The sequence below is a fragment of the Myxocyprinus asiaticus genome, chromosome 46 (assembly GCF_019703515.2).
Source record: "Myxocyprinus asiaticus isolate MX2 ecotype Aquarium Trade chromosome 46, UBuf_Myxa_2, whole genome shotgun sequence".
Lineage (NCBI taxonomy): Eukaryota > Metazoa > Chordata > Actinopteri > Cypriniformes > Catostomidae > Myxocyprinus > Myxocyprinus asiaticus.
This window is the reverse complement of record NC_059389.1, coordinates 22,629,810-22,654,125: the sequence shown is the minus strand read 5'-3', so window position 1 is coordinate 22,654,125 and position 24,316 is coordinate 22,629,810. Positions and strand designations below refer to the sequence as shown.

Here is a 24,316-nt window from a genome sequence, read left to right as displayed (position 1 = left end):
TTACATTTTACAGCATGTATTCTGTAATCTGTAGTGGAATTTCAAAAGTAACCCTCCCAACCCTGACTATATATATAGAGAGAGAGAGAGAGAGAGAGAGAGAGAGAGAGAGAGAGAGAGAGAGAGAGTGTGTACGCATCGTTTTTCTTAAATTAAGAAAATATAAATTAAACGTTCTTAAACGTTGCAGCCACATTTTAACATGAATACGCTCACGCGCACGCACCCACCCACGCATACATGCACTCAAGAACGCGCGCGTGTTCTCATACTCAGATCGGTTAGTTAGTAGGAGTCTCGTCTGTTCTCTATGATCGATGAAAGTATGAACAACACATAGATTATTAACAGCCCATGCTGCGCAGAGCGTCTCCTTTGAAGGGTAAGAGATTTCGTCAGAGTTTAGTACTGTTTTTTATTGTAATTTTGTCGGATGAGAATGTGTTTTGGCGGTCAGTGCTGTACTGTCGCGTCTGCGCGTGAAAACAACTCGCAGTTCTCAGTGTTGAATATTGTAATGAAGTAAAGCCAGACAAATGCATGCTTTAAATTCCACTACTTTGCATGAAACAGCTGGAACAACTGTCTTGCTTTTTATGTAGCCAGATATCTTACAACTTAAAGTTACCAGTAAAGAAACTTCATGTTAATCACGTTGTAAGGCGTGTGTTTACACTAAAATCCACAAGTCAATATTAGTTTCTTGGGTTTGATTGCAATACATCCTTATTTTAACATCAGTTTTAATGTGTTCTTGTGTGTTCATGCTATATTGATGTTATTATACTTTAGAGACTTTCTGCAGTAGTCTTTGATAGACTTTGACATTGACAATATTATTGCATATTATGTTTTTATGCATTAGTCATTGATGTTTTAGTGTTTTATTCACCTTTGCATGATGGATTTACAATAACTAGTCTAGTCTGGGTCAAGTTCAGCCTTCTAATCGAACAGTTTAAACATGATGTCCACAATATTTAAGGAATATTAGTATTTAATCTAACCAATGTGGCCTAATATCAGCACGGTTAAATGCTTTTGTTCAAAAACACTGAGCCAGCCTCAAGATTTTACCTTTTAAATGCGATAAACTACTGAATGTTCTCATGAGACAGGGTTCCGTCTTGAAACCTTGAACTTTCGGAAGGACAGGATGCATTATGGTCACCAGCCTACTTCCTTACCTTGTTTCAGAGTGGGGTGTGACCTATGCGCTTTCCACTTCAGATGATGTCACTTCATCGTGTGTGTGTGTGTGTGTGTGTGTGTGTGTGTGTGTGTGTGTGTGTGTGTGTGTAATATCAAACTCTTTCTCAAATACTCATATTTAATGAGAGCTGTTGCTAGAAGTCAGTAAATAAGATTTTCTTCTACAGTATTGTTTTAAAGTACATGTATCTGGGGAATTGGGCCAATGGAGAGCATGTGTTTCTGTTTGAAACCCTTCAGTGAGAACTAATGAACCATAATCACACCAACATTCGTGTCCCCAGAAAGAGGCCATGGTGCATATCAGAGACACTTTTTGGGCTTACATCACACTTCTGTTGTTTCGATGCTGGTTTAATTGAAGTGTAATGGCTGCCAACTGACATTTGAACACTGATGTTTGCAACACTGCTGATTTGTATTATGTATGTATGTATACTCTGTTAGATCAACTAGGAAGGCACGAACATGTTGTAGCGTGTCACCTAATAATAGCTTCACAGTTTCAAGTGCGCTTTTTGTTGCTTCTAAAGCAGTGTGGTTAGGGTGTGATGTGAGTCACTCTCTCTCTCTCTCTCTCTCTCTCTCTCTCTATATATATATATATACACTGGCAGCCAAAAGTTTGGAACAATGTACAGATTTTTGCTCTTATGGAAAGAAATGGTACTTTTATTCACCAAAGTGGCATTCAACTGATCACAATGTATAGTCAGGACATTAATAATGTGAAAAATTACTATTACAATTTGAAAAAAGATATCTGTTGTCCAATGTCTTTTTTTTTTTTTTTTGGTGCCCACTCTAACCTTTTCTTTTTGTTTTTTTGTTTCAAAAGTGGCTTTATCTTTGCAATTCTTCCCATAAGGCCTGCACCCCTGAATCTTCTCTTTACTGTTGTACATGAAACTGGTGTTGAGCGGGTAGAATTCAATGAAGCCGTCAGCTGAGGAAATGTGAGGCGTCTATTTCTCAAACTAGAGACTCTGATGTACTTATCCTCTTGTTTAGTTGTACATCTGGCCTTCCACATCTTTCTGTCCTTGTTAGAGCCAGTTGTCCTTTGTCTTTGAAGACTGTAGTGTACACCTTTGTATGAAATCTTCAGTTTTTTGGCAATTTTAAACATTGTATAGCCTTCATTCCTCAAAACAATGATTGACTGACGAGTTTCTAGAGAAAGCCATTTCTGAGCTAATATTGACCTTAGGACATGCCACTATATTGCATACTGGGGCAACTCAAGAAACAAACACAAAGACAATGTTAAGCTTCATTTAACGAACCAAATATCTTTCAGCTGTGTTTGATATAATGACAAGTGATTTTCTAGTACCAAATGAGCAATTTATCATGATTACTCAAGGATAAGGTGTTGGAGTGATGGCTGCTGGAAATGGGGCCTGTCTAGATTTGATCAACAATTACTTTTTTTCAAATAGTGATGGTGCTGTTTTTTACATCAGTAATGTCCTGACTATGCTTTGTGATCAGTTGAATGCCACTTTGGTAAATTTAAGTACCAATGTCCTTCCAAACTTTTGGCCGCCTGTGTGTGTGTGTGTGTGTGTGTGTGTGTGTGTGTGTGTGTGTGTGTGTGTATATATATACACACACACACACACACACACACACTACCGGTCAAAAGTTTTGAAACACTTGACTGAAATGTTTCTCATGATCTTAAAAATCTTTTGATCTGAAGGCGTATGCTTAAATGTTTGAAATTAGTTTTGTAGACAAAAATATAATTGTGCCACCATATTAATTTATTTCATTACAAAACTAATATTTATTATAAAAAAAAGTTTTGAAATTGATGACTTGGACCAAATAATAATTAAAAGCAGCCATTAAGTGCCCAACATAGATGGGAACTCCTTCAATACTGTTTAAAAAGCATCCCAGGGTGATACCTCAAGAAATTGGTTGAGAAAATGTCAAGAGTACATGTCTGCAAATTCTAGGCAAAGGGTGACTACTTTGAAGATGCTAAAATATAACAGTTTTGATTTATTTTGGATTTTGTTTAGTCACAACATAATTCCCATAGTCCCATTTATGTTATTCCACAGTTTTGATGACTTTACTATTATTCTAAAATGTGAAGAAAAAAAAAAAAAGTAAGAATGAGTAAGTGTTTCAAAACTTTTGACCGGTAGTGTATATCTTTCTTTTATAATGATTGTTTATAATGATTGAGGCATCTGTCATTGCCTAACCGGCTCAAATGTGACCACTTTGTCATTTTGAAGTTGCTAAGATATTTGTAGCTGTCAGAGTTGAAACGTTTTTGTCACATCTGAGCAAGTTTGATTGAAAACAAAACAAAAAAATTTGACATTTTTCTTGGCTGTACAACCAGCCAATTGGTTTTGTAGATGTTTGGTGATCTCCCTTTTTTGTTTCTTTTTTTTTTTTTAAATCAAAGTGGAGATGATGATAAGACTGTGGAAAGGTTGTGACATTAAGATTCCGAACATTCCAGTATCCTTTAAATTCTTGAAAAATACCTCACACCTTTCCTTTAGTATCCAGAGAAGGCCGCTTGAGTTTGGGGACATTGGGTTCATAGGAAATGGGTAGAGTTAGTTTAATAGTTGAATTAGGCTTTTTTTTTTTTTACTTGTGCAAGAAACAATGGGCAGGTTTTGCTTTGTTTTTAGTGCCCAGCTGATATACAGGCTACTTCAATCCATTTGACTGACGATTAATTGTCAAACAGTTAGTTGTGATTATGAAAATATATTGTCTGTTTTAGGGCTCTCATGATTATGAAGATTATTACAATTAAATGTCTGTTTTATGGCTTTCACGTTTATGATGGTTATTTGTCATACAAATTGGCATGCTTTTATCATGGGTGTATGTGTGCTTCATAAACCTTAAGAAGTCATTTATTCATATTGAACTTTTACATGATTTCCTTTAAGGCTTTAAAAACTTTTGAATGACGTTAAAAATAATATTTTAAATATCAAAATATTTTATGCAGCTCCTCCGTGTCAATGCGTGTCATTAACACTACCTGTATGATCCCACAACGACAAATAACATTTGCCATTACACAGTCATTAAATTAAAGTGAAACCGGAGTGCTTTGCATTCACCAAAATCCTTGTTAATGTTTTAGTGGGAGTTTGGCGCAAACATCTGCACACTTGCTTTGCGTTATGAATTGCAGTCTGAAAATTTTTTGAATGCAACTATGCACAAAATCGAGCTTGCGTATGTTTGCACTTCTGTGCATATGCTCAGCTGTGTTTATTGACCTTGCCAGATGCTGCCATTCTGGTTATGGCTCCTGCCAGTAAAAACAGCTGAACTGACCGCAGATAAGTGTTTAAGGCCTCTTTTTGTCAGCACCTTTTCATTACCCTGCCGCTGCTGAACTGTGATACATTTTATTCACAGAGGAAGTGCTCCTGCTGTTCAAATAACGTCCTTTTGTGAGAAGCACACCTGTACTCTTCTGGCTGAAGATCACAGGACATTTACAGAAGATTTTAACTGTGGATTTAGATTTGCAGTTTGTTTTAAAAAGGCAGATGCACATTTTTAAGTCTATTCTTTACTAAATCTGCAATTATTTCATGGAGTATTTGATGCCATGCCGTGACGTCAAAAGCAGGTAAAAACTGTACCCAAAAAGTTACAATTGCAAATATTTAGTAAACTAAAGAGACATGAAATACTTAGAAATAGTTTTACATTTGGTCTCCAAGTCTAGGTGCTGTGATTGTTACAATTTAATTCAATTTAAAATATTTTCAATTGGGAATGTCAATCGATTTTTAAAATTGTATTAATTACATAAGATACTGATTTAATTAATCAAATTAATTGCAATTATTCACATTTATCAATATTTGTTGTTGATATTGATGTTGTATATTGTTGAATAAAGATTATTCAATATATAATAACCAAAATAATTATAATTATTCACATAGTTCACATAATTCAAAGACATTAAGTGATTGTGGCAGATGAGTAAAGCATTGATTAGTCACAAAAAGTGGCTTTAGAAGTCAGTATATTGTTGCCTTTATTTCCATATCCATAACAGCCCATGCATTAACTCTGAATTTTTGGGACGCTGTGTCAAGTTAATTGCAGTTTGAAACTTTGAAAAACACATCTCAAGACCCCTGTATTCGGAGTTGTGCTTCATCCAGCTGTTTTTACAATTGAAAAGCGTCCTAATAGGGGTTGCACAGACTAGTCGACTATAACTAGAGATGGGTATCTGTGATGAGGACCAGGCGACGGCGTGTCTGGGGAACTGGCTGAAGAGTAGGGCTGCACCTAACGATTTTTTTTTTATCCGATTAGTCGATTAATCTAATGACTAATTTGCATGATTATTCTAAAGATTCTTTCCGCATTTATCCCTCTCCTCGGCTGATTAGCCCAATTGGGGGCCGGGCATGTGCAGTCACGGCCCGGCCCCGCTCTCCTCCTCCTCACAGTGCCATTAAGATTTTAACGGTATTACTACTCTTACCGATAGTGCTTATCTATCTGGTACTTTAACGGTATTCTTATTGGTTCTTTCTTTTATTTTTTCGTAAATTTAAAAAAAAAAACGAATTAACAGAATTAACATTGCTTGAAATGATATTTTCTGAAATGTAAAATAAACCATTATTTACAGCAAAAGAAAATACAGTGGTATAGAGCAACATGGGTGGGGCATGCAGGAAGGCTGCAAAAGGACTAACAGTTCTTAGCAGTTCTTCTGGAGAAAGATCAACATATTTGCCTTCTCTGGAAGAATTCGGGACCTCTCCTGGCTTATTGTGTTCCCTGCAGTCGAAAATACTCTCTCGCTATAAGGTTCATTAACATTAGATAATGCATTGTTTATCATGAACTAACAATGAACAATATTTTACAGCATTTATCAATCTTAGTTAATGTTAATTACTAAAAAAAAAAAAAAAAAAAAAAACAGTTGTTCATTGTTAGTTCAAAGTGCATGAACTAACGTTAACATATACAACTTTTTATTTTAATGTATGAAAATGTATTAATATACTGTATGTTGGAATTAACATTAACCAAGATTATATAAAAGTGGTGTTTATTGTTAGTTCATGTTAACTGATGTAGTTAACTATCATTAACAAATGGAACCTTTTTGTAAAGTGTTACCCAATTTTCATTTTTGGGTAAATCATCTCTTTGAGAGTACAAATCAATTCTCACCATTAAAAACGGCTGTTTAATATTGACAGAATGCATTGAAAATATTAACAGATGTTGCTAAATCAGTTATGTTGTATATTCAAAACAGATATGCATATTAAAGATAGACAATGTTTTAATTGTGTAATTTATTAATGTTATATTATTAATATTATTATAATGCATATTGTTATATACTGATTAAAATTGACTGCTTCACATGGCAGAGAAAATACCTTGGATATTAGATGGAGATGTAGAAAGATGAAAGATGTAACGGCTACATAAGTCTATTTTAAGCGTTTGTCTTCACTTCACAGATGGTATTATTACACAAAGCGTTTTTGCTATTTTTGCTATTTTATGCCTTTCTTGCTGTTTTATGAGGGAGGGCCACGATGTGACGAGACAATTAGATTTCTCCAACATTGCGTGCTTGCGATGAAGACAGCTTTGTTGACTATAAACGGGAGCAATAGTTTTATCGCATCGCTCGCTTATAAAAACGTGGTACAACACCATTTGCATGTCCAATTAACAGGTTTATACCCTTTTATATATGTAAAATCTAAATTTCAGTAGATACGCTCTTCCCCACTGCTCGCACTCAAAAGCTGCTGAACATTGCACCACAAGTGAAGGCGAGAGGGTGACGCGAAAGGGGGAATTTCCTGCATTTTGAAAGTGAAACGTGGGAATTATTAAAATTGTGCGCTATTTAGCTAACATTCGTTATTGAGATTTGAATCAGGCTACTTGTCCGTTCGGGCAAGTAAAATTCTCTTTTACTTGCCTGTTCAAAATTTCCACTTGTCCCGGACAAGCATTAATGTCGAGCCCTGGTAATTGAATTTATGAACGCATCCATAGCTAAACAATCAGCTGGCTAATGGTTACTTTTGATCATGAATCCATGTTTGCATAATTTAGTTAACTCCGTGTGTGGGCTCTAGGCTACTAGCATACATACCTAACGTAGATTGGGCAATGAGAGATGAACTACGAGCTAGGCAGTCGAATTTCTCTGCCTGTACATGATGCACTTTCGATAGATGTTTAGACAGATTGCTTGTGTTTCTGCCCTTACAAGCAAAAGTCTTGTTGCACTTGTGGCGACTCTTCTTATTGATACTATTATCTTTCATAATTTAGCCCCGGGGCCCGTTTAATACCGGGTTTCGGTACCCATCCCTAACTATAACTATGTAGTCGACACTGTAAGCCTGAAGAGGACTAGTCGCTTTCCTCATGATTTATAAAACGCGTCTGTAGTAAATACAACGAGGGTCAGATTTTTGAAAGGTAGGATGGCAAGTGAAGACTCATTCATATTGAGGAAATGAGGAAAAGCTCTACCTGATTTGTTAGGATTAGGTTTAGAGATGCACCGATCCGATACCTGGATCGGTATCGGCTCCGATACTGAAGCTTTTAGATGGATCGGGTATCGGTCCGACGAGCCCGATCCAAATCCGATATTGTGTGTTAGTCATGTTCCTTACTGTCAAGCTCCAAAAATGACATTAAAGAACCATTAAAACACCATTAAAGCAGTTCATATGAGTCGTGCATTTTATTCAAAGCCAATTGAAGACGTGCGATAGCTCTGTGAATCACAAAAGGCTGTGTTTAATAAGTAAATATATAGTATGCGCAGCGCCAGCGTGTTAGTGAATGGTGCCGCTCTGATGACACACACACACACTCGCGGCTATTTTTAGCCTTCACACATTGCGCAACATTTGAGCGCTACTCACGAACAACATTTCAGATGTACATGCTCAGTAGTTCGGTTCACTTATAATATGCATTTAGAATGGCACTGGAAGAGCATTTTACCAGAATTTGAATAAGAAGCGAATTAAACTACTGTGAACTTGCCCACAAACACACATACAAGAATTCCTGGAGAGTTTAGAATGTCAAAATAAAAGCATGAGGGTTTAAAAAGTGCGTGATTTAAATATATTACTGTCGTATTTAAAATAAATATTAAAAGTCAATAATAATAATATTAATAACAATTTATTATTATTATTATTATTATTGTCATCATTAGTATTTGTTTACAATTTATAACAATATTTAAGTTGAATGGGTTCCAAAAAATAACTGTGTGAATGAAAAGTGGACTGATGTCTTACAACTAAATTGAACAAAAAAGAGATCTGAATCCTTTAAAGTCCAGATGCAAGTTGAAACAATTTTGGGGAAAAAAAAGAGAGAGAGAAAAAAGGCAAAAATAAAACACTGGTTTCTTTTCTACTGAAGACTTGAAGACTGGAATTACTGTTAATTTTGCTGCTACATTATCCAGTATACTAGTTAAAAATAAAGTGTTTCTTAATAAGCTATACATTTATATTGAAATAATGTGTAGTTAGAGGTTTGTGTTTCTTTACATATTAAAGAGTACACCCAATTAGTTCCACACAATAATGTAAAGATATTCTAAACCTATTATGTAAAAAAACAACACTAGTATCAGATCCGGATTGGTATTGGCTGATACTGAGATTTCCGGTATCGGAATCAGATCGGAGGAGAAAAAGTGGTATCGGTGCATCCCTAGTTAGGTTTAGGGGTTGGTTTATAGTGACATCACGACTAGTCGAATTCGACTTGTCTAATGGAATCGACTAGTCAACTATTAAACATAAGTTGTCGTGCCATCCTTAGTCCTAAGTGAAAAGCTTTTTTCAATCCTTTACTGATCCTTTACTGATTTTGTGCTGCCTTCTCTTAGTAAGTGTGGTTTGTTGTGAGTACAGCTGGAGTTACGCTTAATGCCCCCCTGCTGACTGAAACGTGCAAAAACATGAAGGTGCTAGACTAGTTCAAGCTTAAATTGCTCCAGGAAAATTCTTTCTTTCTTTTTTTTTTTTTTTTTTTACAGAATTTGCAATTTACGTATGATTTGTGGGCATGATTAATTGTGTTAATTAGAAGTCGACTGATAGTAGATTTTGCAGAGACCGATAACTTGGGTGGTGGAAAATCCAATAGTTTTTAAAATAATTCATAGAATGTTACAGCATTTTCTTAGTTGGCACAGACATAGAGGCCAGAGTCTAAAATGAATAAAATCCCAGATTTAGTTTTTTATTATTATTATTATTATTATTATTATTTACAAAAAACCCAATAATAATCAGAAAAAAAGAAGATTGTGTGCATAACATGGGACTATTAACACTAAACAAACCTGAAACACACCAGGGACTCTGATTTTTAAAAGAATGACATAGACTTGGCTCTGTTATAATGCTCTATATTTAATATTTACCAAACTGAGCCTATACATATTTTAAAGCCTATACATTCAGGGTTGGGAGGGTTACTTTTGAAATGTATTCTACTACAGATTACAGAATACATGCTGTAAAATATAATTTGTAACATATTCCGTTAGATTACTCAAGATCAGTAACGTATTCTAAATACTTTGGATTACTTCTTCAGCACTGGTAGATTTTTTCACTTGTTTTGACTATAAAATCTCTGCCAGTACAGTAAGACAAAATACACATGTTAAAAATACATTCTCTGAAAAACATAAATATCTTACGCAGTGTTGTTTCTAAAACAAGATAAATCAAATTGATCCAGGGTATCCGCGGGTCCTTAAAGTCTTAAAAAGTCTTAAATTTACTTTTTAAAATTTAAGGCCATAAAAGGTCTTAAATAAATTACAAGAAGTCTTAAATTTCATTTGCTGAGGTCTTAAATTATGGGGCGTGAATAGAGGAGACGCTTAAAACAGCAGAATCTGCGCAAGTCAAAATCAAATCTCTCTCTCTCTCTCTCTCTCTCTCTCTCTCTCTCTCTCTCTCTCTCATGGATCCGTCATTTAGCAGCTGACGCTTGAGTTTAGTGTGAGCACGTGCAGGGAAGCACATTTTTACTGAACTTACGATGTTACACATGTATAAACCTTAATAAACCTGTTAATCCGAAATGCAAATGCCGTTATTTTGCGTCTCTAACTGTCGCTCCTGCTTATAATCGACAAAGTGATCAACGTTACAATTTTCAAGCATGCGAGGTTGGAGCGGTCTTTTGATGCCTTTCAAATCATTGCACTTCCTTATTTCACACTATACCTTTGACAATAATTGTAAAGCTAACAGAACTACTCAGCTGCAGATTTACACCTGTTATATCTCTCATCTCCATCTCTCTAGATCTAGGGCTGCCAATGCAATTGACACTGTTCTCACGCTCTCACGCCACACGTCCCTTTTCTCACGCAGTGATAACATCGCGGAGCAAAGAGGACACTGACAGTGCACGGACAGACAAGACAGAGCAGCCTGCATGATGCTGCGAGTTATTCAGACCAATCAGGGGGAAAACAACAGCAAAGCGTCTTTCCCTCTTCTTCTCTTTCATAATTTAATCTGTTAACATTTTCAATACATCTTGTCAACTTTAAACGGCCAATTTCAAGGTAACTGATGAGTTTTTATTTGAGATATTTCACTCAAAAATGAAAATTGTCATCACTTACCTTCATGCTGTTGCAAACCTGCATGACTTTATTTCAGTGGATGTCAAAAGGAGTTATTAGGGAGTTTCAGTCACCATTCACTTTCATTGAATGAAAAACAAGATGCAGTGACAGTGAATTGAGACTGAGACTAAACGTTTTTCTTAACATCTCCTTTTTTGTTCCATGGCAGAGAAAAATTCATACAGACTCAGGGGTGAGCAGTGATGACAGTGAAAAATTTCATTTTTAAATGAGCTGCCCTTTAACTACCTGTTAAAGTATTTGATAAAGGTATCTACCAAGAAAAAAATATAAATGTTATTCAGCACATGCTAGACCTTATTCACAGCAGCAGTATCTTTGATTTTTAATGGGAATGACAAAAAGGCTGTGCAGGATAGACGTACAGTCTCTTTGATGAGATGTACTGCAGTTTAAAGTGTTTTTGGATCGTTCCATGTACAAAACATTGAAAAAATATCTTTTCAAGGACACTCAGTAGACAAAAAACTCCAGACAGCATGAGTTGTGGAAAATCAGATGGGATATTGGAGCTTTTTACAGATTTACACTGTGCATGCCATTGAAGAAATGGCAAGTCTATCCCTCACAGCCTCATTTCCATTCCCATTAAAAATCAAACATGGCGCTACTGTGAATAAGGTCTATAGACCAATCCTCTTGTTTACAAAAATGTCAGCGCATGCGCAGTAAGTGGTGGCAGAAAGCCCGCTGATTGTTGTTAGATTTGACCGATTAGAGGGTTAAACGAAAGTATGACAAAAAAACATCATAAATACAAACATATTCTTAATGATACAATTACTATAATGATGAGTTAATAACAAACATGTAATCATTTTCGCTATTAATTTATGCTGCAAAGTTGTGAGTTGAAATGATCTCCTCAGTCCAGTCAGCTCTGATGATGATCTTGAAGCCACAGCAGTCAACGAGAGCCCTCAGAATAATTTTTCAACAACGTAATCCAATAAAAGTTTATTTTTTGCGAGTGGTTTTTGCCACCACTTTCATGTTTGACATAAACTGTGACATTGCCAAAGCATTGGTCTAATGCGTCATGTCTTGCTAGAAAGCAAGTGACTAAAGAGAAGGGTCACAATATAGGCTGCATTCTTTAGGCTACATGCATTCTTAATGATTTCATTTAGAGTTTTAATGTTGTATTAACTTATTAACACACAAATGCACAATAATATATATATATATATATATATATATATATATATATATATATATATATATATATATATATATAAATATAAAAACATGTCCAGATACATTCAAGTAGCCTCAATGGTTTTTTATTTACCAGCTAATGAATTAATGTTTTTGTTTTTATTGCGAAAGTGGTCTTAAATTTTTCTTTTATTTGACCTTAAAAAGTCTTACATTTCATTCCTTTGAACCTGCAGATACCCTGTGATCTTGTTTTAAGGATTTTTAGATATTTTTACAGGAAAACAATACAACAGTTATTATCAAAAATAAAATTTTTGCCCTAATCAAAGGTCTTACTAGAAAAAATTAATTATGATCTAACGTGAATTTTCTTCATAAAAAAAATATGATCGTGCCTGGTAACGTGCATGTAAAATGGCTAGAAATAGCATTTTAGCTTAGTGTAAAGCTGACAATTTATACAAGGTTTATTTCTATTTCATCTGCTCCAAATTTACTTCAAACTTCTCTGTCTGCTCGTATGAATGTAACACATCATAAGAAAGTGTTTCACCGCTGTTCAAATGCACTTTGGATCACATCATTTATATGTATAAATGTTCTCCATCTGAAAGGACTAAATATTAAATGAATCAAATGACAATAAAATGCAAAGTAAGCTACATTTTAAGTGTCATAGCAAAGGGTCTTAGTGTGATATTTCAGTTTTTTCTTTTTAATAAATTTGCAAAAAAGTTTTCAAAAATCTGGTTTTTGTTTTTCATTATTGGGTATGGAGTGTAGCTTGATGTAAAGAAATAAAATAATTTAAAGCATTTTAGCATAAGGCTGCAACATAACAAAATGTGAAAGAAAATGAAGGGGTCTGAACACTTTCTAAAAGGACTGTATATTATTATTGTTATTCACAATTTGAAGTTGGAGACACGATTTAAGTGCTGATGAGGGACGTTTCTATGGTCGCATTTTTCTTTACATTTTCTATGCCCTCACTTCAATTTAAAAAAAATGTAATATTCAGAGGATCACAGAGGAATAAAAAAAGACTATCGGCAACTAACAGATTTGATTTGCCGATAGCTGATAGTTCCAAAGAGCAACTATCGGCACCGATTAATCGTAAAACCGATATATATCGGTCTACCTCTAGTGTTAATCTTTTTTTTAACACATTATATTTTTATATAATTAATTGCAATTAATTAATGTGTTAAAACATTTATTATTTGTTTAGAGATTTTTTCACAATTCATAAAGCAGCTTTAACATTCCAAAACGGCATTTACAAAGAATGGTGTCTTACAAACCTCCCAGTGAGCAAGCTAAAGGCAACAGAGTCTATGCCAAATAATTGGCTGATATTTTGAGATTATGGGCAGTGGCCAATGACTTACTGAATTGGCCATTTTGACTTGTGTCAGTTCCATAATCTACTGACAGACTTGTCAATGCATAACAAACGCTTTCTAATTTTCTAACTAGTTTTCAATATGTTTTTGGGTGAATTTTGAGTAAATATTGTGTAAAAAAAAGAAAAGAAATCCGCTTTTTTATCTTATTTGTGACATATGCATTGCAATGGCCATCGGCAACTCTGCTCACAAGAAACATTTATCTGTTTAAAGCAATTTCTGTGTAAAAACATTTAATTAACCAATAAAACTAATTAACCAATGTAAAATTAATGTACATTTTTGGAATGTAACAATGTGAAGCATAATGAAATAGTTCACTTAAATCATGAATAACTCTCAGACAGTTGCACTGAGAATTGTGCCACAGGTCTTGTGTAAAACCTCAAAGAAAAATTACAGAATACCAACGCAATTATATTTGAAGGCATGTGGTTATTTGTACAGATCTGCGGGTGACCTCAGTGTATTTCGCTTCGTGAGAACCTTTAAGCACAGCTCTGCAAAGACTTTCTTTGGTGGACCTTCACTTTGACCGGGAGGAAACATGGTCACAATACATTATCATGATAAACCCATTTGATGAGCCTTGACAAAGCTGTTTTTTAACCAGGCTGAAAAACAGTGCAGATAGATTTCATAGCATTAGCCTTTTATTGCTATTGTCCACATGTAGATTAACAAGGATGGAAGTTTAAGGCATTGCTCAGTAACAAGCTGACTTGTAGTGGCCCACATTTTATTCCCGTTATTTCCATCAAGCCATTAACTCCCCAGACTCCCGGATGAGACTGCAGTAAATAAATTATGCTAATATTGCTTGCAAACTTTGACCTGTTTTCACTGGTCACCTTATAGCAGACTAACTATTTCTCAAAGAAGTATTTTCTCAAGGCAGTGAACGAATTGCACTTGATTTTCGAACAAGATTTTACAAGCTTTAAAACAGATGTGACCTGGTATGACATCTTTAGCTTCTCAAGAGGATGATGGTTGCATGCAGAAAGCATCAGGATAATGTCAATTCTTTATTACCACAAAAATTTTATTTAATAAAAAGTCTGAAAGGGAAATTTGAAAGGGAATCTTGGGTTGCCATTTATAGGATCCAATGTTCTAAGAAGAACAGGTGGTAAAACAGTGAAAAGTGACCATGTTTCTCAGGAGAGCAGTTGTCCGGTGAACTGAAGGCTCTTTTGTATGTTCTAAATTGCACCTGTCAACAGTGAATGTAAACCAACATACCTCGACAGTTTAACACATGGTGGCCAGTATCAACTGCAACAGTCTTGCTTTGTCTACTTCTGATACTACCCCACACGTTATGGCCACAAATAAATTAACAGAGCTTGTAATGCACAGTTCATTAAAATCCTCAAACAAGCTTCTTTTGTCTTTCCCAGTTGAATAGAGCAAGTTTTGAATACTCTTTCCAAATCACCCCTAGTGGGGTTTGAGCCTAGAGCTTTTCAAAATGTTTCCTTTCAGTTTCCAGCCCAAATCTTTGACTGCAATGGCCAACATGAAGAGTCAAAATTTTACCTGTGGAATAATTTGTTCTTGCATGGTTTGGTGCACCTTCAAAGCTTATGTGTTCCTGTGTGAATCTGACCAGAGGACCATGCATTGGGTCCTCTGCATGGAAGTACCAAGGCTTACGTGTTTTCCTGCACAGCATAGCCTTAACAGTTAAATAGTTTTATGGGTTTACTCCTGTGACTTAATTATTGGTGGTCTTGCATGTGGATTTTTTTCTAGGGCTTTTCCCAAGCCAAGGATATTTGTCTAAAAAAAAATGGTGCCAGAAGAATTAGCTGACATTACAACACATGGCTGTGTTTCCTCGAGATGATTGCAGTGTTTACCATTAATTACCTAGACTGTTTAATTTGTCCTGCCACAGTTTCTTAATGATCGGAAAATATTTTTACACTTCCCGTATTAATATGAAATATCTCTAACATTGTGTTTTGCGCCATTGCTTCGGCAAATGATCTGTCACTCCCAGTCAGTCAGCCCCAGTCAGTCAGTATAAGGACCATCCATCGATGCATATATGCTGTGTGCACAGCTATTAAAGAAAAATTGATGCAGTGTAATATTAGGGTTTACATATGATACATTCCTGATATTCAATAGGCTATTTTGAACAATCATCTAATATAAAGCATCGCCATCAAAACTGCATTATGTCCCGCATAATTGTCCAGCAACTTTTAACGACCAACTGAACTTGATTATCATCTAAAATTAATTTTAGTGTCATAATGCAATTGACATTTTCTGAAAAAGCTCAGCAAATACGATCCAAGGTAAAGAAGGTTACATTTAAAATATTTAAAATATTCTAAAGCTCGTTTTCTGAAAGTGAACTCTGCATTGGAAAAATAGTCCTGATAGTTCATAGTCTTTTCTGAGAATGTCATTCAGCCGACTTTTTTCGTCTACAATACAGGGTAAGGCTAATTTAAGTTTGTGTAAAGAAAAGGCAGTTAGATAGGCCTAACAATATAATTTTTTTCGTTTGGTAATTATTGCTTTTTTTTTTATTTAATGCTTTATTCGTTTGGTCATTTATTTTATTTAATACAGGGGATTTTGCCGGCATGTTTTTCAAAAGAAAGCAAAACAATAATTTTATAGAATTGGGCTATGGTAGTGTTCCAAAAAAGCACACTGATGCTTTTCTCCAAGTATTGTGTATTTATTTTTTAATTTAAAACCTCTTTGTGCACAGAAATATGTTTTATGTATTGTGGGCTAATTCCATGACTGCCATCTATTATTTTGAATGGTGTGGAAAAGCAACTTTAATAAATAAACGGATGACTATCGCAGTTAAATTAATCACAAAGAGTGGCTATTAATTTGTTCTCTGTGCACTTGTTGATATTGATGGGTGCATGATACGAGATATTTGTGTTGGCACTCCTGGAAATGTCATGACGCAGATGTGTTTGTAGCATTGGATCTGTGCAGATATGCCATTAAGACCAATCCATAACAGTGCGAGTAATGCTTCACGTACAATAAATTGGCTTTTACGTCCTTTTTTTTTTTTTTCAGTAAAGGATGTATGCCTTGTCGTCATGATTAACACAGGCTAACAATTGGGGTAAATTCTGTCATGTGACACTACATTAATTTTCTCGACAAAAAGTGTTTCCAAACCAGTTTTTCACGACATTTGAAGTATCGACATAGAGGTTATGTGCTAGAGGTAAACTGAAAAATATTATGTCGTCAGTTGTGAAATTTTAGCGATTAATTTGCGTTTCCATCAGCTATATTGGTAAACTTTTTGATGCGCTACACCTTTTGTCGCAAAAAAAAAAAACCTTGGATGGAAACATAGCTATTGATAATTAATGTTAATCTAACATTAGCTAACGACATTAGCTGTCAGTCTCCTCGCTTATGTCGACTGACAGTGTTGCCAAATTAGTGACTTTGTCGCAAGATTTAGTGACTTTTCAGACCCCTTTAGCGACTTTTTTTCCAAAAAGCACCTAGCGACAAATGTAGCGATTTTTTTGGACTCTTTCCGTAGAAGAGAGTCGCCAGTATTGCCCCGCGAGCATGAGGTCTTGCTTTCCCGCCGCAGGCACACCTCTCTCTGCGTCTACACTGTTCAGTGAGTGGCAGAGAGGAGCAGCACATTCAGTTGACCGCATGGCAGCTGACATAGACATGAATGAGCTGCGCATGTGTAAACAGTGTTGCTAAGGACTAATCTGTATTGTTTTCTCCTCCTTTGTTTTAATTTTAACAATTTAATTTGACTGTTTAATTTGATTTTTATTCTTCTCATGCACTTATTACTGTCTTATCACTCACTATCACAGGGGTTTAGTTCATTTCTGTTTCTGAACTCTCTGTATTCAGATCATTTATTTAGACAAGTCTGTACATTTGTACTTTATTCAAACACATAATAATAAACTTTAAACTTTATTAAACTTATATACACACAATACAAATAAAAATATAAATACAAATACACAGTCTTGGACATTACACACACATTAAAAAAATAGCTAACATGTCACTCTCTAAAATATACTCCCAAAAGTATAGAAAAGAATGGGGGTTAATCCATGTTTTCAAGGGGTGGCTGAAGCCCTATGTGGGCAATGACACAAGGGCTTACTGTCTTTACAGTCCCTGACTGAAAACAGAACATATTTCTTGTGGTTTGTTACCGTCTTGATTAAATTACTACTAGAGCACAAAATTGTTTACAAGAGCACAAAGGTCTTCATAGATCTAGCCTCTTAATTTTGCTCTCAAAGTGCACCAGATTGATGCATTTAACTTTAAAATGTACATAGCCTCACAAAATCCTGTGGAAAACACTGGATTGTGCAGTCTGACATCATAGGCTGAATGTCTAAAGCAATCATCAAGCAGAACGGAAGTGGATGAATGTTGTAATATTGATGGAATGTAGATCCTACAGATTATTTTCACATGTTTTATCTGAAGAGATGGGAGATTGAGTTGACAGAGTTTTTGTAATACTTATTGTTCTGCGACCTATAAGAAAATTGTTTTGTTAATTTTGCTCAGTCACACTTTTTGTGTTCTTTTTTCAGATTTTGAGATGAAGAAAGACATTGATACACTTATAGCTGAAGAACGGGCTGAGATCATTGCAAAATATGAGAAGGCAAGTCACATAAATTGTCCTGCACTTCAAGCACCATCTATCTTTCTACAGCTAGCAACCTAAATTTTGGACTTTGAGCAGTTCAATCAATGCTCAGACAAGGGCAAACTGGATCATGAAAAGATTGATAACCCATGACTCTTTGCTACAGTGGACAGCTGTGCACATTAACTTATAAATTATAAAAATAATTTATTACACTGCTTTCTGGAATACTTTATTCTGATTGGTCAATCATGGAATTCTGGCATTGAATATTTTGGTATAATGACCGCTACACTGTATAATTGACCATTGTCCCAGGCAACTGATTTCCTACCTTGCTCTGTTAGATTTGTGTCATTCGCACCATTCCTTGGTTGCTTTCTTCTCACTTAGTAATTTTAAATCAATATTTCATATAAATTTATATGGTAAGTAGCTAAGTAATAAGTGATATCCACTTAACACTGTGGTCTTGATCACCCTTGTGAAGTTCTAACCAGGGTTAGGAGGATTACTTTTCAAATGTATTCCACTACAGATTACAAAATACTTGCTTTAAAATGTAATTTGTATCATGTTCCATTAGATTACTCAAGGTCAGTAACTTAATCTAAATACTTTGGATTACTTCTTCAGTACTGGCAGAATTTTTTACTTGTTCGACTATAAACAAGTTAATAACAAGTGAAAAAAAATATCTGCCAGTACAGTAAGACAGAATACACTCATATAAAAAAAATATCTGAAAAACCTTATGCAGTTTTGCTTATAAAACACTAGCTGTGTTCGAAATGCAAGGAACACACTGAACAAGGAAATCAGAGTGGCTAAAAGAAGATACTTTGAGAAGCTGAAAAACAGGTTTTCAGCTAACGAACCTGCATCAGTGTGGAGTGGCATGAAACAACTTACAAATTACAGGACTCCTACCCCCAAACCTGTGGTGGACCAACAGCTGGCTGACGACCTGAATGTGCTCTACTGCAGATTTGAAAGGCCCAGTCTCACACCCCACACCCACTATGGCCTTCACGTCACACAAACACCAACGCCTCCTGCAACCCCCCTCCTCCCCCCTCCTGCTACTCAACCTGCACTTAAGATCTGTGAAGATGATGTGAGCCGCGTCTTTCTGAAACAAATGACGAGGAAAGCTTCAGGCCAAGATGGCGTCTCACCAGCGTGTCTCGATCCTGTGCTAACCAGCTGGGCCTCATCTTCACACAGATCTTCAATAGATCACTGGAGCAGTGTGAATTCCCATGCTGCTTCAAATGTTCAATCATTATTCCTGTCCCAAAGAAACCAAAAATCACAGGACTTAATGACTACAGACCTGTCGCCCTGACGTCTGTGGTCATGAAATCATTTGAGAGTCTGGTGTTGGCCCACCTGAAGAACATCACTGATCCCTTTCTAGATCCCCTTCAATTTGCTTATTGAGCAAACAGGTCCATGGATGATGCAGTCAACATGGGATTGCATCATATCCTCCAACATCTGGACAGACCAGGGTCATATGCAAGGATCCTTTTTGTGGACTTCAGTTTGGCTTTCAACACCATCATCTCAGCTATTCTCCAGAATAAATTACACCAACTCTCTGTTCCCATGTCTATCTGTCAGTGGATTACCAGCTTTCTGATGGACAGGCAGTAGCTTGTGAGTCAGTGGAAACTCACTTCCAGCACCTGTACAATCAGTACTGGTGCCCACCAGGGATGTGTGCTCTCCCCACCACTCTTCTCTCTGTACACAAATGACTGCACCGCCAAGGACCCCTCTGTCAAGCTCCCGAAGTTTGCAGACGACACCACTGTCATCGGCCTCATCCGAGATGATGATGAAGCTGCATACAGAAGGGAGGTTGAACAGCTGGCTGTCTGGTGCAGTCAAAACAACCTTGAGCTGAACAGGCTCAAAATGGTGGAGATGATAGGAGGAACACCCCAACACTGACCCCCCCCTCACCATTCTAAACAGCACTGTGGCAGCAGTGGAGTCATTCAGGTTCCTGGGCACTACCATCTCACAGGACCTGAAGTCGGAGACCCACATTGACTTCATTGCGAAAAAGGCCCAGCAGAGGTTGTATTTCCTTCGCCAGCTGAGGAAGTTCAACCTGCCACAGGCGCTGCTGATACAGTTCTACTCGGCGGTCGTTGAGTCTGTCCTCTGCACTTCAATAACTGTCTGGTTTGGTTTAGCTACGAAATCAGACATCAGAAGACTACAAAGGACCATTCAGACTGCTGAGAGAATTATTAGTTGCCCCCTGACCCCCCCCCCCCTTCAAGAAACAAAACACTTCCAGAGTGATGAAAAAGGCTGGAAAAATCACTCTGGACCCCACTCACCCTGCCCATTACCTTTTTGAACTGTTGCCTTCTGGCCGACGCTTCAGAGCTCTGAGCACAAGAACCGTCAGGCACAGGAACAGTTTTTTCCCTCAGGCTATCCATCTCATGAACAGTTAAATTGCCACATTGAGCAATAACTATGTGCAACACACAGTTTAGTCTTTTTATATTTATCCAACACATCCAACCTCTTCTGCCATTTCATTCCTCTGAAAAATAAATAAATAAATAAAACATTTGCACTGTACATAACAGATTTGTATTTGCACTGTACATAACAGATAACAGATTTGTATTAGATTGCACTACGTATGTGTGTATGTATGTGTGTCTGTACGTATGTGTATAACAATTTTTTTATTTTTTATTATTATCTATGTCTTGCTGCTGTTTTTGTATTGTTGCACACTGGAAGCTCCTGTCACCAAGACAAATTCCTTGTATGTGTAAGCATACTTGGCAATGAAGCTGATTCTGATTCACTCTGTTACTTTTTCCCATATAATGGATGTCTGTCAGTGCACTTTATCAACTTTAGCATCTTTTTTTTTTTTTTTTTGGATTTTTCCCCTTTTTCTCCCAATTTGGAATGCCCAATTCCCAATGTGCTTTTAAGTCCTCGTGGTCGCATAGTGATTCGCCTCAGTCCGGGTGGCGGAGGATGAATCCCAGTTGCCTCCGCGCCTGAGATCGTCAACCCGCGCATCTTATCACGTGGCTTGTTGAGCGCGTTGCCACGGAGACATAGCGCATGTGGAGGCTTCACGCCATCCACCGCGGCAACCACGCTCAACTCACCACGCGCCCCACCGAGAACGAACCACATTATAGCGACCACGAGGAGGTTACCCCATGTGACTCTACCCTCCTTAGCAACTGGGACAATTTGGTTGCTTAGGAGACCTGGCTGGAGTCACTCAGCACGCCCTGGGATTCGAACTAGTGAACTCCAGGGGTGGTAGCCAGCATATTTTACCACTGAGCTACCCAGGCCCCCTATTTTAGCATCTTGACACTCTCCCATCCAAACTGGGCAGCATTCCTGAGCACCGAGAGAGATGACGTGCACATAGCGCCCTCATGCAACTGTAATACAGCACCAAAGTTATTAATAACATACATTTGATTATTAGACAAATACATACATGTGATAGCTGAATATTTGAATTATTTTCATTGTGTGCAGTCACCTCAGTGAGTTAGTGAAGAAAGAAATCACTTGGCATTAATGGCAAAATAAAAAAATAAATATATAAAATATATTTTAATCTGTATAAATTAATCAAATTGTTCAATTTGTCTGTATGAATTTAGATTTTTTTTAATCAAGTATTGATATGTCGAAAAGTAAAACAATACAGCCAGTGTGAAATAAAACATTGCAGGAATAAAGGAAGCTGTAAACTGGTGTCTCTCGTGCTCCCTCTCTCTCTCTGCACGTCAGTCCTCCCCACGTTGGATTATGGGCAAGATAGCGTCATTGAACGTATATTGGCTGTACACTTGAAATCAGAGTGCACTGTGGGTAAGAATGAGCAAACAAATGTAGGGAACGAGATGTAGGGAATTAATTTGGACACCACTACAAAATGGCCGACACCCAAAATAGTGCACTATATAGTGGATAGGGGCGATTTCGGACACAACTAATGTTAAAGGTGCACTCAGTAACTTTTGTCTGTGTCATCTTGGACTTGCACTGACACCTAGTGGCTTGGATGCAGCATCATTTAAAATCAATATTTTTCAGTTTCAGATGCCATTGTTGAAATTTAGTATTCACAGTCAGCCATTATTAATTTAATCAATTAACTGCGTCAAGTGTCATATAGCAGGACGGTTACTGAGATTTTATAAAAAGTCAATGGAAGAAATTAATGGGGAAAATACTTCCGGAACCCTGACGGCTGAAAGATGGGCGGTCACTGTTGCGCTCTATAATAGACCAGTGTACAACTACGTCTCATTTAAACTATCCTATGTGTCGGATGTTCTCGAGCTCATGTTTCTCTCTCTTCTCAACAGTTCCCTGTAATGTTTAATTGTCTTGTCTAATAATATCAAGGCAAATATTAATAAAACTAATGTAATATACCATCTGCAAATATGTGGATACCTAGTTTAAAAAGATGTAATTTACAAACCTCACCAAACTTGCACTCATATATATACAGGTGCATCTCAATAAATTAGAATGTCGTGGAAAAGTTCATTTATTTCAGTAATTCAACTCAAATTGTGAAACTCGTGTATTAAATAAATTCAGTGCACACAGACTGAAGTAGTTTAAGTCTTTGGTTCTTTAAATTGTGATGATTTTGGCTCACATTTAACAAAAACCCACCAATTCACCATCTCAAAAAATTTGAATACATCATAAGACCAATAAAAAAAACATTTTTAGTGAATTGTTGGCCTTCTGGAAAGTGTTCATTTACTGTATATGTATTCATAGATTCTCTATGGGGTTCAGGTCTGGTGAGTTTGCTGGCCAGTCAAGCACACCAACACCATGGTCATTTAACCAACTTTTGGTGCTTTTGGCAGTGTGGGCAGGTGCCAAATCCTGCTGGAAAATGAAATCAGCATCTTTAAAAAGCTGGTCAGCAGAAGGAAGCATGAAGTGCTCCAAAATTTCTTGTTAAACAGGTGCAGTGACTTTGGTTTTCAAAAAACACAATGGACCAACACCAGCAGATGACATTGCACCCCAAATCATCACAGACTGTGGAAACTTAACACTGGACTTCAAGCAACTTGGGCTATGAGCTTCTCCACCCTTCCTCCAGACTCTAGGACCTTGGTTTCCAAATGAAATACAAAACTTGCTCTCATCTGAAAAGAGGACTTTGGACCACTGGGCAACAGTCCAGTTCTTCTTCTCCTTAGCCCAGGTAAGACACCTCTGACATTGTCTGTGGTTCAGGAGTGGCTTAACAAGAGGAATACGACAACTGTAGCCAAATTCCTTGACACGTCTGTGTGTGGTGGCTCTTGATGCCTTGACACCAGCCTCAGTCCATTCCTTGTGAAGTTCACCCAAATTCTTAAATTGATTTTGCTTGACAATCTTCATAAGGCTGCGGTTCTCTCGGTTGGTTGTGCATCTTTTTCTTCCACACTTTTTCCTTCCACTCAACTTTCTGTTAACATGCTTGGATACAGCACTCTGTGAACAGCCAGCTTCTTTGGCAATGAATGTTTGTGGCTTACCCTCCTTGTGAAGGGTGTCAATTATTGTCTTCTGGACAACTGTCAGATCAGCAGTCTTCCCCATGATTGTGTAGCCTAGTGAACCAAACTGAGAGACCATTTTGAAGGCTCAGGAAACCTTTGCAGGTGTTTTGAGTTGATTAGCTGATTGGCATGTCACCATATTCTAATTTTTTGAGATAGTGAATTGGTGGGTTTTTGTTAAATGTGAGCCAAAATCATCACAATTAAAAGAACCAAAGACTTAAACTACTTCAGTCTGTGTGCATTGAATTTATTTAATACACGAGTTTCACAATTTGAGTTGAATTACTGAAATAAATTAACTTTTCCACGACATTCTAATTTATTGAGATGCACCTGTGTGTGTATATATATATATATATATATATATATATATATATATATATATATATATATATATATAAAACCTCTTAACCACGTTTTATATTAGCCTTAAAAACCCTGTCCCTCTGCCTCACAGATGTTGCATGATGGTCAGTCCATGACACCCCATGAAGGCGATCAGGGCAGAGTAAAATGAAAGCTGTCAAGTGATTGTTGCTCGCTGGATCAGCAC

The 24,316-nt window shown here is 36.7% G+C and overlaps 1 protein-coding gene across 1 annotated transcript in view; it reads left to right on the top strand.

Annotated features, from left to right (window-relative positions):
• The first annotated feature begins 246 nt into the window (after positions 1 to 246).
• LOC127435637 (USP6 N-terminal-like protein) overlaps positions 247 to 24,316 on the top strand; it is a 47,751-nt gene continuing 23,681 nt past the window's right edge. Inside the window, exons 1-2 of the mRNA XM_051689247.1 lie at positions 247 to 382; positions 18,105 to 18,178. Of these exons, the coding sequence (XP_051545207.1) occupies positions 355 to 382; positions 18,105 to 18,178 (102 nt within the window). The 5' untranslated portion in view covers positions 247 to 354. The remainder of the gene's footprint in view (positions 383 to 18,104; positions 18,179 to 24,316) is intronic.